The sequence below is a fragment of the Pelobates fuscus genome, chromosome 11, assembly GCF_036172605.1.
Source record: "Pelobates fuscus isolate aPelFus1 chromosome 11, aPelFus1.pri, whole genome shotgun sequence".
Lineage (NCBI taxonomy): Eukaryota > Metazoa > Chordata > Amphibia > Anura > Pelobatidae > Pelobates > Pelobates fuscus.
In genome coordinates, this window is record NC_086327.1 from 125,556,143 (window position 1) to 125,570,354 (window position 14,212).

The window sequence follows — 14,212 nt, forward strand, 5'->3', positions numbered from 1 at the left end:
ACTTACAATCTTACTCAACCAAATTAATGCTGATGTGTAATGAAAGATGAGATGATCAGTTATGGAATATGGTGCCCCTTCATTTCATTACTGTGAACTGGTAATTACGCATATTGATGTCTACGTAAATGTATCACAAATATTTATGGTTTTAGTTGGAATCACTTGGAAGAGAATTAAAATCAAGAGAGCGATTTTGGCAAAACCAAAAGAACAAGGAAGGAGAACTTTTGAAAGATTTGAAACTTCTTCTACTTTATATCGCTGATGCCGCGAGAGAAGACAAGATACACAAGGTCCGATGATCTCTGCCAGATTTGATATAAATGTTTGGTTAAGTATTTACATGGCTCCTTTTGATGATGTTTTGTAAAATGAACTAAATTAATGATGTTGCTGTTTAATTTTGTATTTAACTTTAGAGTAGATTCAAAGACAAGATTGTATCACTAGAGGAACTTTGTCAATCGGTCGAAGAATCAACCCTTCGTGAAACTCAAAGAAGATCCAAACAGAATTTAAACAGCTTATCCATCAAGATCAGTCAACTGCCTTTTATGAGTAAGATGTATTTCTATTCTACAAATAAAACAATAAACATGCCAAACAAAACTATAACATGCCTTCTAACTAAAGAGGAATGTATTGATTTGTTTTAAGTTTGTGGCTTTGAATTAAAATAGACATTTGACATATATAAATATATTACGGTTATATATATATATATGACGGTTTAATAATAAGTATATGACGGTTTAATAATATTCAATGATTAGGTAAAGGTGTTGGTATTACATTTCCAGTAGCTAAGTAATAAATCAGGCACATTGTTGTTATTTATTCAGTTATCATTTACAGAAATGTTGGATCAGTAAATAATTTTTTAATTATTTAGAACAAATTTCAAACAGTACAAATTTTCAAAAAGGGCATGAAAGGGACACTTGTATTCCTTAGTTTTGTTCAAGTCTGCAGCTGCTGGGTCTGCCCGTGATTTGTCTGTTTGGCTGACATCATCAGAAGTGTTGTTCTCAGCCAATCACAATGCTTTCCCATAGGATTAGCTGAGACTGGCAACAGAGCCAAACACAGCCCTGGCCAATCAGCATCTCCTCATAGAGATGTATTGAATCAATCAAGTTCAGTGTCTCCATGCAGAGGGTGGAGACACTGAATGGCAGTGCTGCACAGTGTGCAGCACTGCCCCAGGAAGCACCACTAGCAGCCATTTGATGAGTGACCAGTGGAGTTATCCCTAGGCTGTGATGTAAACACTGCATTTTCTCTGAAAACACAGTGTTAACTACTAAAAGCCGTAAGGGGATGATTATATGCACCAGAACAAATACAATAAGCTGTAGCTGTTCTGGTGACTATATAGTGTCTCTTCAAATAATATAATCATTAGTATTTGAAAATAATCTGAAATTAGCTTGGGAGTTTTTGAGGTTCTCAAAATAATAGAATTGAAATATACTGGATATTTAATTCCTAAATTTCTGCAAAAAGAGCTGATTTTGAAACAATCTCCAACTATGACTTTAGCTATTTAAGTTCACTTCTAATGTGTTGTTTAGTAAATAAACCACACCATACATTTTTATTATTACTATTTATAAAGAGGCAACTTATTCAGCAGTGCTTTACAATATTATAAAAGGGGGGAAATATTACAATAAATGAGACAATTACAAAATGTTACAGGAATAAAATGTTGATGATGACCCTGCTCAAACAAGCTTACAATCTAGAGTACACCAACAAATGGCATTGTGGACTGCTATTGCAGCCTGTCAATATGCCCTGATATATTCAATGAGCTACTCCTCATTTTTTATGTAAAGACATTTGGTCCTTGGCCACCTGCGTTCCTGTCTCCCATGGCTGCTTAACACCTCCCTGCTTTAAGCTTGTTTGACAAAAGCCATTCAACCTACACATCAATTATTAACATGAACATGATTCCGTACTCCTCTCTGCACGTTCCAATGTAGCTGCTCCTGTTCAATGGCACAAGCCACTGATAAATTGTCTTGGCTTTTCAACTGCCTCTCATTTTTACACAAGGAAAGGGCCTCTTATAGCATGTCTTCCATCTACACTGCGCTGTTTTGTGGTTTATTTCTGTATAAGTGTGCCATTTCATAATTAAAATTCAGTTCAAATGTGCATGTTTTTTTTCTATTTCCCTTTCGTTATAAAAGACATATGGTTAAAATATTGAAGTGCCTGAATACACGTCAAAAGAACCCTGGTATATACGAGGAATGCAATTCATTTTTCTGTGAATGTCTTTTACCTTTAATGTTAGAATCTGACTTTACTAGCATTGTTTGCCACTAGGTGACAATACAGAGGAGATGGAACGGCAACTGATGCTTTTAATGGTTGTCAGGAAAACTATGGAAAAATTGGTTCAATTCTCTCACAAGTTAGAGCATGAATCGGAAAGACTTCGATCCCAAACGAGAGAGTGGCAGAAAAGCAGGGAACAAATTCGTGAAGAAATAGTTGGGACTAAGCAAAACATGGTAAATGGTGATTGATGCCAGACAATGTAATTTAGTGATTATCGGGTCCTGCTTCGAATCTCAGAGTAATTTTCTTCTAATGTAATTTTTTTTACTTTTTTTGGAATAAATGATTAAATTAATAGTGTATGGGTTTTCTATTAACAATTAAGGCGGTTCATTCATCATTGAAATATAATGATATTTTAATCCAAAAACATCCTTCGATTTTAATATATAGGATTTTTTTTGTAGGTTAGATTGAGCTTGATTGACGAGTTTGAGGACCACATGATGAAAAGATTAATTGGTGTGGACACTGCATATTCAAAACTAGAATATGTCAGAGAATATATTAAACTACAAGGACTTCAAGCAAAGGTGCGTGCTTAGCAATGTACCCTGTACTACAGTAATGGGGATGGCTCTATTTCCGGACAACTGATTCACAAACAAGAAATGCAACATTCTGAACAAGATTCCCACCAACGTGTATATGTTACAATATTTTATCCAAATTATTCAAATATCCATTCATAGTAGTAACCAATGTTTTAGGGCTATCCGGAAAACGTGGAGAAGACAGTTCAGAGAAGGTTAGATCAGAGCATCAGAAATAAACTGTTTCATTAGAATACCATTCTAGTACCTTTTAATTACATTTAAATTTAAGGACATGTTTAAACCAAAGCTTAATTCCCATTCTTCTCTTGAATCTAGTGAGATGCACGCAAGCATAGATGCAGATACATTACAGCTCATGCTAATATTTTCACACATTTTATCTAACAATTCAGAGGAGTTGTGCATGTATGTTAATACATTGTTTCAGTTCTTCATAAAGATTTGATTTCAAAGAACACACAAAAAAGTTGCAGTATTCCACAGTAGTGTTTACCACATTAAGGTTACACAATAATGTGCAAAATAAAATAATGGTGATTAAAAACTTTTTTCTTTTTTTCCTATTTTTTTTATAGTTATTTCTATTAGGTAGGGCACCCCAGTATCTTAATTCCCAAACATCGTATTGGAATGTTGTTGGAAAAGAGGTCCAGGATCTTGGTCGAACACTTACTCCAATGTTAAAATATCTGATTCAGATCATGGAAGAAAAGAAGAATTATAAGTTATTAGCTGAACCACGAGCACCAGCATCAGGTAAGAGAAAGGCTACGTGTGGTTATAGGTTAGGGTTTAGAGTATCTGATGCATAAGGAGGTTTCAGGTTTAGGTTGGCTTAGTGTTAGGACTGGGATGGCTTAGGCTCATGGAGGACTTGGGTTTGGAGATACCTGCATTCAAGACGCAATGGGCTGTAATACCTACAATTCTTCAAAAGATGAAGTTAAGTATTTCGACAATTCCTGTTGTGAGTTTAAGTCAAATTATAAATAAATGTATTTTTTTAACTACTAATGGGCTTTCATTTTTCTTTAGGTTATTCCTCACGTAGCACACTTAAAGCATCTGCAGCAAACTCCGACAGTTTTCAAGTGGTACCTATTGGGGACACAGAAAAGTTGTCATCAAACGTGCCTTGGTTTACCAACGCCGACATTGTTTCCAGACATCAAGACTACCTGTTCAGGTATGTCTACCAATTACAATGTCAATATACTCTAATCTGTAACAAAATTTGGTCTAAAGAGTATATTATATAACAAATGTTTGCCCAACTGGGAGGTCCATGATTGTTTCTGGAACTTACATAAATTAATCCACAGGTACTAACATTCCGTGTAAGATTTTTGCACTCTGAGGTTTGTCTCTGGTCTTGAGTTTTGTAATTCTTACTCACACACTAAGCTACATTAGTCACACACTCACACTTAATTAATTAAGACAAAAATAGCTCAATTAATTCTCATTAGATTTGTGCATGTAACGAAAATTCAGCTTAGCTGAACTATTTTTTTTTTTTTTTTTTTAAACAGAACATGTTTCGGGACTCACAATTATAGGACAAATGTCAGTATGGCTCTGCAGAATTTCAGAACTGAGTATCCAATTTGGAAAAACAAAATCATAAGAATAAAAAAATGCATGAAAGTGGACCGACAGTGTGCTGCAAAATATATACATAATATAATAAAATGTATATATTTTGCAGTACACTGAGGAGCATTTTCTGGCCAAATTGAAATGATTGGACCATTCATTTGCTCTTCTGATTCTGTTGCTGTTATCATCATTCTATAATTCTGCTGAATTGAACCAACGTTTATCCAAAATTCGGGTATTCAGAAATATTCTATTTTCAGAAAAAATGGCTGAGTCAAAACGTGTGCCTTGCTCAACTCTATTGAAAACTACATACACCATACTTACAGATAGGTTTTAGTGTTTAAATACACTTAACTATGAAATAAATGTTTTTTTCTCCAATTAGGACTTATTGGGATTTTACAGTTGCTAATTTGTCAAATTTAGGACAAGCAGAAGCAAGTTTTAAGTTCACTGAGTTAACGATTTCAAATGACCAGTTGGTAATTTTTTATTGTGTACCATCCAGATGTTTATTAGTTTAATTTATTATCTGATGGGATGTAAAAAACTATCAGTCACCACTAAAAGTGTAATTCTATGGTATGGAAACAGCTGTGAATTACTAGCTTCTAACTGCCGAGACCCATTTTAAATATGACCTGCTAGTTGGTAACTGGTGAGATTTATTTTTTTTAAGATTAAATCCAGCAATACATAATTTAACCCAATATTTAATGTTTCAGGTTTCTTACAGAGAAACAAGCCAGTGAACTGGTCAATTTTGAAAGGCTGCTACTCACTGAAGAAATTAACAAGATATGGAACTTTTACGAAACATATAATGTCAAAGCACATGGAAAAATCAACACAAACCTCTCACAATTGCTTTTTAGTTTCAAAGATAAAGAAAGGATGAATATTGAACAATGTAACCCTGGAAAGGTGATCTTTTCTAACGAGTGCCTCCTCTAACGTTTTATTCCTTAATGATCGTGCCATTACCTTTTAGAAAGATTTAACATAATACGGCAGTGAATAATGCCTATTTAGAGCCATTAGCTAAAGAATTCTGGTAAAAAAAAATCAATAAAAGTTTTCTAAAAGAGAAAGAGAGAAAACTGTTGCAATTCAATGTGTTTGAGAAAATAAAGCTCCGGGGCCTGTCAGTATCCACCCACGAGTACTTAAGGAGCTAAGTGGGGAAATAAGTGAACCTCTGTATTTAATTTTTCAAGATTCTTTTGTTTCAGGTATTGTACCGGAGGATTGGAGGAAGGCAGATGTTGTTCCTATATTTAAAAAGGGTTCAAAATCCTTGCCTGGAAATTATAGACCTGTGAGCTTAACTTCTGTGACTGGGAAATTATTTGAACGGCTATTAAGGGATAATATTCAGGAATTCATTGGGAAGAACTGTGATATTAGCAATAATCAGCATGGTTTTATGAAACATAGGTCATGTCAAACTAACCTAATTGCATTCTACGAAGAAGTAAGTAGAAATATAGATCAGGGTGTTGCAGTGGATGTGATCTACTTGGATTTTGCCAAGGCATTTGATACGGTTCCTCACAATAGGTTAGTCTTCAAACTAAAAGAAATTGGTCTAGATGAATATTCTTGTTCTTCCATTGGCTTAAGGATAGTTGTCGTAAATGGTACATTTTCAAGCTGGACAAAAGTGGTAAGTGGTGTCCCTCAGGATTCTGTTTTGGGACCGCTTCTATTTAACATATTTATAAATGATCTTGAAATGGGCATTGAAAGCCATGTATCAGTGTTTACAGATGACACAAAACTATGTAAAGTAATAAAATGTGAGCAGGATATTGCCTTGCTGCAGAGGGATTTGGATAGATTGGAGGACTGGGCACTAAAATGGCAGAGGAAATTTAACGTAGAAAAATGCAAAGTTATGCACTTCGGGGTTAAGAATGCACAAGCAATTTACACCCTAAATGGTAGTGAACTAGGGATAACCACACACATGGTAGTGAACTAGGGATAACCACACACAAGAAGGATTTGGGAATTGTTATAGACAACAAATTAGGTAGCAATATGCAATGTCAATCTGCCGTTGCTAAGGCCAGTAAGGTTTTGTCATGTATAAATAGGGGCATAAATTCTCGAGATAAAAATATAATTTTGCCTCTTTATAAATCGCTGGTAAGACCACACCATGAATATGCTGTGCAATTTTGGGCACCTGTTCTAAAGAAAGATATCATGGCACTAGAAAAAGTGCAGAGACGAGCTACAAAATTGATAAAAGGAATGGAGCATTTTAGTTATGAAGAAAGGTTAAAAAATTTAAATCTCTTCAGTTTGGAAAAACGGCGCCTGAGCGGGGATATGATAACATTATACAAATATATTCGGGGCCAGTACAAACCATTATCTGGAAATCTATTCATAAACAGGGCTATACATTGGACATGAGGTAACACATTTAGGCTTGAAGAAAGGAGATTTAATCTAAGGCAAAGAAAAGGTTTTTTTACAGTAAGAGCAATAAGGATATGGAATGCTCTGCCTGAAGAGGTGGTTTTGTCAGAGTCTATACAGATGTTTAAACTGCAATTGGATAAATACTTGCAAAAACAAAACATACAGGGATATAATTTCTAATTAGTGGGGTAATAGCTGCTTGATCCAAGGAGACATCTGACTGCTATTTTGGGGTCAAGAAGGATTTTTTTCCTAGTTTGTTGCAATTTTGGAAGCACTTCAGACTGGGTTTGTTGCCTTCTTTTGGATCAACAGCAACAGCATATGTGAGGAAGGCTGCTATGTAACTATGTAACTATGTAAACTGTTCTTTCAAAATTGGCAATGTTAGTGATAACTCTGCACTAATACAGGAAAAAAGACAGTATTTAGCTAATATTTTAAATACAAACTAAAGTGGTGATTCCATAAATCATTATGAAATATTAATATTAATACTAATTATATGAGGAGATGAATTGTGCTTTGTTTCTTTCAGGATAATTATAAATAACAAAAGAGCATAATGCTTTTCAAACAAACAATATATACATGGGTATTGAATATAACTGATATGTAATTGACGTTTATAGAACCTCTATGGCTAAGTGTCACATTTATGATATATGCAGTAAATGAGAGATGAAATGCATATATTTAAGGTTAAATGTACCAGCACATAGATGCTCTGTTTTGAGCAATACAGACAGACAGACAAACAGACAGATGATAAAACAAACAAGTAGATAGAGAAAGAGAGAGAGAGAGAAAGAAAGTGATAGGCAGACAGACTCAAAGCAATGAAATTAAGTCTAACATGCACATATAGAGCCTCAAACACCTTCTCTAAAGACAAAAGATACCCCATGGAATCTACCTTAGGAGGGTGTTGGAAGAGCAACCGCAAGGGATCAGCATTTAACATTTTATGTCAAATAATATTTCATGCAGTTTTCTCTTTGCAGTTGCTGGGAACTAGTCAAGAAAGTGAAATGTATGCTGAGTGGCAAAGACTTCTAGAGGAGTTAACTGAAGTCCACAGAACCGCTCGCCAGGCATTACACCAAAAGCACCTGGAAGAAGTAAAAAGTATGGGGTTAAACCCAGCCAGCATTATCCCTGAAGATTATTTCGGCATTGATGTTCGAGCCTCAATACAGCATCTTGCCAAAAATATACTACCAGTCTGCGGTCAATGGCAGTATGACGCCATGCAGGAGATGCAGGTAAATACGATGTGCAGTGGATAAAGGCATTTGATATGGTTCCATACAAAAAGTTACAATCAGATCTAAAAGCAAATTGTTAAGGTGAAAATCCTAATTTTTGGATTCAGAACTGGAATATCTGCTATTATTATGAAGTGGCGTACATTAACATGCTGCAAACTACAGTATTTTCACCGCTAGAGCCCATTTAAGGCAGCAGCAGGTTTAGAATGGTCTAGGGAAAATGTTATTTGAAAGCAGTTCTGCAAGCATAATCAAATATTTCATGCTTTCTGTATCCGACAGGGTATGTCTTCTGTTGATGCTAAATTGCTAGTGGGGGATACAAGGTCTCATAATGAACTTCTAAGAAGTATAGCAACCAAGTTTGTGAAACATGAGCTGGTAACGCAAGCCCACGTGTACAAAATTCTAGATTTCTACAACAAGCTCCAGGTAAATGCATTGTTTAATATTGTGTTCATTAGATCCTATTCATTGAAATGAAAAAATGCTGTGTATGTAAATCAGTGTGCATTCTGTGTGCACTCATTGCAGCCTCTCTGACACATTACCAAAGCAGTGATATAGGGGCAGCCAGCTGAGGGAGAGTTTGAAGAAAATGTATCTTTATTTTTACAACTAAATGATTCTAGACTATACGCCCACATGAATGACAGCACATGGGCGTCATTTCATTCCATAGCACATCAAAGGGGCACTCTAAGCATCAAAACGATTGCACCATAGCCGTCCACATTATAAAGTGTCAATCAGTCCTCCAGTGAATGGCAATAATAAGATGAGAGTCTATTGTTTCTGTCCAACTTTGAATGGATTTGCACTTGATATATGTGTGCTTTGCTGCACTGGTGTCAGGATAGGGTTGCTGGCGAATTGTTAGAATTTTTTTATCAAGCCATTCCAAAATGTTTTTTTTTTTTTTTTTAAAGAGAACTGGGAAATGATGCCCATATACTGAGCACACCATCACTTATGCAATTAGCCATAGCGCTAATGGTGATTAGATTGGCTCTTTAATATAGACTTAGCCCTGATCCTACTGCTATCACAGTCTCCACTTTTATGTGAAACGTGACAACGATCCAGTGGAAATCACTGCGCCCCATTCACAGGCAATTCTGCTGATACTGTTTGTGTATGTGAACTGCATGGATATGTGCTAGGTCAAGGTAGATCACTAGATGTTTTAAAACTACAGCTTCCACGATGCTTTGTCAATCTAAAAGTATTCTAACTGCATGCAAAGCATCATGGGAGCTGTTGTTCTACAGCATCTGGGGATCTTCCTTTTGGGCACCCCTGTGTTAGATCACATGTAGCTATCAGCAATGAACATGGCTCAGACAGCAGAATGTAATTATTAAGAAGACTGATTACATTCTATTGTCTATGCGGAGTATACAATAGTGTCATCTTTATCTGAGCCTTTTGTCTAGCCTTTATCACTCCTTTAAAGGAGCACTATAGGGTCAAGAAACAAACATGTATTCCTGACCCTATAGGGTTAAAACCACCATTAAGCCCCGCTGGTCCCCTCATGCCTCCCCAAATATAGCAAAATCTTACTTGTATTCAAGTCTGGAGCTGCTAGCTCTTGCTCTGTTTCCTTTAGACCTGCCCACTGCCTGCTGACATCATCAGAAGTGGTAGCCTGATCCAATCACAATGCTTTCCCATAGGATTGGCTGAGACTGACAAGGAGGCAGATCAGGGGCAGAGACAGCACAATTCAAACACAGCCCTGGTCAATCAGCATCTCCTCATAGAGATGAATTGGATCAATGAATCTCTATCAGGAAAGTTCAGTGTCTGCATGCAGAGGGTGGAGACACTGAATGTTTGGATTCATTTTAGGCAGCCATGACCCAGGAAGGATTGCTAACAGCTATCTGAGGAGTGGACAGTGGAGTTATCACTAGGCTGTAATGTAAACACTGCATTTTCTCTGAAAAGACGGTGTTTACAGCAAAAAGCCTGAAGGTAATGATTCTACTCACCAGAACAAATTCAATAAGTTGTAGTTGTTTTGGTGACTATAGTGTACCTTTAAGTTTGCAAGCTTGTGGTTAAGGCTCTCATAACCTATTATATCAGTTTCAGTGTTTATACTCCATGTATTCAGCACTAAAAATTAGCTGCAATTCTTTAAATAAATGACATTAGTAAATAAAGCCGAAATTACCATTCTAGCGAATTGCCATTACAGATTAATAATTGCCCTGGGGATGTCCAGAAAATTGTAAGCAGTTTGTGCTGTACGTCATTATCAGGACAACAAGCTGCAGAAGAGGCAGCACACACCATTGAAGATTCACAGGTTGAAAATCTAATCGCGTTTTTAAGGAAATACTACAAGGAAGAGCAGCTACTACATATTCAATATCCGCTGAGTGAAATGCAAACTCAGCTTAAAGAGGAGCATTGTTTATTAACAGAACAAATGGTAACGCTACAAAAATTACAAAAAAAGAAATCTATCATTGATTGTTTTCTTACTACATTATTAATTTATAGCTGCATTGATTGATGTCTTGCATATTGAGTAATTAAAAGTACATGGCCCTAAATGAGTCATCGAACCAATTTATTTTGTCCATTTTATCAGCAAACCTTATCCAATCTATATTTTCTCCATTGTGTCTTCCTTTTTTCCTCCCATTCTACCAGTTTATGTTCTATTGTCTTTATTTTAGTTGCAGGAAAGGGATAAATTACTATTTGAAGAACTGGCAAATTCGGAAAATCGAAGTTACACGGAGCACGTAGTGTGCTGTGTGCTGTCTCAAAGGCACTTCCGTCAGATAATTCTTCTGCAAGAGGGAGTGAATGCATCAAAAAATGACCAGGCAAAGCTGGCAAGAAAACTGATCACTTCTGAAGATGATACCATGACAGTAATTATTATTATTAATTATTTTTCATTTTTATAGCATAGGTATTGGGGAAGTTTTTTTTTTATTACTCAAATGAATGGATCAGGTTATTTGTTTGTCATTTTTCTTAAAGGGACATTGTCAAGAAGATATTTTCAGTCTATTTAACAATAAAACCGAGACAGGCTTGTTACTAGTGGAGTTACAACATCTGGTAAAACGGATACAAATGAGAGAGCATTATATTGAACAAATAGCTGATTGCCTTAAAGAATATTGCTCTGACAAGGTAACTATTTACATAAACAATGTAATTATGAATTTTATACCTATTGTAATATGACCATAAGTTTAGTGACACTTTTTGGGGGGCTATCTACTAAGTTACTGTTTAGAAGATATACCCCAATGAAAAATATTAATGCATTTGAATATGCATTTTTTTCATTGGGGGTATATATAAAAACAGCTTGCAACAGAACTCTTGTATGAAGCCTTTTAAGCCCTCCCCTTCTAAACCGCCGATACTTTCAGAGATTATCCAATCACAGACTTCACCATTGAAGCTCAATGGGAAGTCTTTGCAAGGCAGGTGCTCTGTGCAGTTTCTGCCACTTCAGTTTAACTCCACTGAGCTAACCAAACCAGGAAGTAACACGAGCAGCTGTCTGATTGACAGCCAAGGGGGTGTCAAAAGGTTAATTTATAAAAGTGCCTGTTTCTGTTGTAATTTGTACTTTTTGTAAAATGAAAAAAGAGAACACACCCTTTACACATAAAGCACTTAAGCAAACAAAGGTAATTTAATGGTCTTGAGTGTGCCTTGAAGTTGAGAAGACCCCCTGCGCAAAACTAAAATCTAGGGTTTCACATTAACAACATGTCTGTTAATACACTACTCTTTCCATTTTCTATGACTGTACTACTTGTCAAGGCTCATTATCTCATTGTTCTATTCTGCATTTTCATGGTGCCGTTTGTAGTCCTACAGAAAAGAGAATTATATTAATACAACCCACGAACGAAGCCCTCTGATACTTAAATGAGCTTAGGGATAAAGGATGGTGCACAAGTAACTTTTTTGGTTTATGTTGTGCTAACGTTTTAGGTGCACATTCTTACTTTTGTTGAAGAAGCGTACTATTTGGCCAATGAAGTTAAAAGTTTCAGAGAACAAAAGTTGAAGAAGCTACAGGAAGAACTGCAGGAGATATCTGATCAATCAACAGCCAACGAGAAGGTAAAATATAAAAAAATAAATGAATTCCCATGACTTGTTTAATGCATATTTGTCTTACTAAAATTGAGGAGCCAGAATTATCCACGTAAATGTAATACAAACAGATCATTTCATCAGTGTGTGGTTCGGGCTTTTGGCAGGTAGACCTTTGACCGTGCATGAAGAGATTTGCTAATCCACGTTACATCATTTGCAAATATAAAACATTTAGGCCTTGTGGAAGTAAACGTTGGAAAGGCAACGGTGTTTAAAGGACAATGTAATGCTTCTTTAATTCTATATTATTTAGTATTATGTTTACTTATCCTCTTGACTTAACAAATGTCTGATTGTAAGGTCTGAAAACCAGAATCAAGCGTAGAAATCCATAAACCCTATGTTCCACCCTGTCCTAGATCTGTGTGCCTCCATCGTGGCTCCCTCTCATTCGTTGTTGTTGACACTGATTTGTGATGTCAACTGCTGAATAATTTCACACACATTTAAAGAGAAACAGAACATCACATGACATCACATGTAATTCCACTCTATAATTTCCAGAAAAGTTACAATAGTTTTTATGATTGTAATGTGAAACAGTGCAATACTTAGAAATAGACTCCAACCCAGGTATATCCCGCAGTTATTACTCGATCTGTTGTTCAACTACGACCCCTATGTTCCTTGTCAAGAACAGACAAATAGCTCAAAGTAGTCTACTGTGTAGTTCGGGTAAAGTGCTCCTTCTTCGATTTCTCTGGTCAGGTTTTTGTTATGTGTGAGTTATTGGCCTGAGAGTTAAAATACACAATAGATCTTTAAGACTTATTTATACCCATCTGCACAAATTCTCAGAATGCTAGCCTTTATCATTTATTATTTCTGGTTAAAATAGTTCATTTCCAGCTAGTATTTTGATTTATTCTCCTCGGCAATATTTTATCAGCTTTTGCTTCAGGCAACAGCACCAATAAATAAAGTGTGACGTTGTGCCATGACAGGGATTTCTAAGGATTATTTGCAGCTTTGTAGTTTGGCTGCAGATATTACTCAGTGTGCATTGACTTAGTGTTCCTCAATGTTTGTAAACTGTCAGTCATCTCATTATTTCATTTCCAGCCTCTTTGACACAAACTGTGCATTTTCTATTGACGGGAAACCACGAGACACAAGATTTTCCTCTTTTTTTTTCCAAATTTTTTTTCCAAAATTGTAAAGACACTTGGCATCATAACCCCCCAACTTTTTACCCTTCCACAACAACGTCATGAAGGTTCTAAAGGCATGCAAAAATATGAACACATCCAATAGAAACCTAATGCAAGACTAGGATTAGCTGGGAGATGTCAACTTTTTCCGAGTTAAAGAGGATGTTCTTAAGGAAGGATTAACCCCTTCCTTCCCAAGACAATGAATATATATATACCCATGGTACAGCGCTACAGAATTTGCTGGCGCTATATAAATAATAAAATAATATCACTAACTTTTTTTGTATTGCAACATATAACACGTTACTTTGTAGGTCAAACTTCATGACTCAATTCTAACAGACAGGCAGAGATGAGGAGGAAGGGTGTTATGAACATGTTGAGTGCAGCTAAATAAATTATTTAGAGTTTGTTATAAGCCCCTTTAAATTCCTGTAGAGTAAAGATGCTTGACATAACTGTACTTATTGTATTTATTCATTGTTGTTTACATGTTTGTGTCATTTTGGTTTTAGTCCCAGAAATGTCACTAGGGTTTTTAACCCCTTAAGGACCAAACTTCTGGAATAAAATGGAATCATGACATGTCACACACGTCATGTGTCCTTAAGGGGTTAAACTGCCCAAACACTGGGTATGTGACAATTTTCATAAGATTCATTTAGGTTTCTGCATCTGTGTCTGACAT

At 35.9% G+C, this 14,212-nt stretch overlaps 1 protein-coding gene across 1 annotated transcript in view; it reads left to right on the forward strand.

The window, feature by feature from the left end:
• Positions 1-14,212, forward strand: part of LOC134576981 (uncharacterized) — a 61,188-nt gene that overhangs the window by 18,585 nt on the left and 28,391 nt on the right. The window contains exons 13-25 of the mRNA XM_063435634.1: positions 156-296; positions 423-561; positions 2,344-2,531; positions 2,766-2,891; positions 3,491-3,671; positions 3,951-4,101; positions 5,243-5,441; positions 7,955-8,215; positions 8,504-8,653; positions 10,428-10,664; positions 10,915-11,115; positions 11,228-11,383; positions 12,203-12,334. Of these exons, the coding sequence (XP_063291704.1) occupies positions 156-296; positions 423-561; positions 2,344-2,531; positions 2,766-2,891; positions 3,491-3,671; positions 3,951-4,101; positions 5,243-5,441; positions 7,955-8,215; positions 8,504-8,653; positions 10,428-10,664; positions 10,915-11,115; positions 11,228-11,383; positions 12,203-12,334 (2,262 nt within the window). The remainder of the gene's footprint in view (positions 1-155; positions 297-422; positions 562-2,343; positions 2,532-2,765; positions 2,892-3,490; positions 3,672-3,950; positions 4,102-5,242; positions 5,442-7,954; positions 8,216-8,503; positions 8,654-10,427; positions 10,665-10,914; positions 11,116-11,227; positions 11,384-12,202; positions 12,335-14,212) is intronic.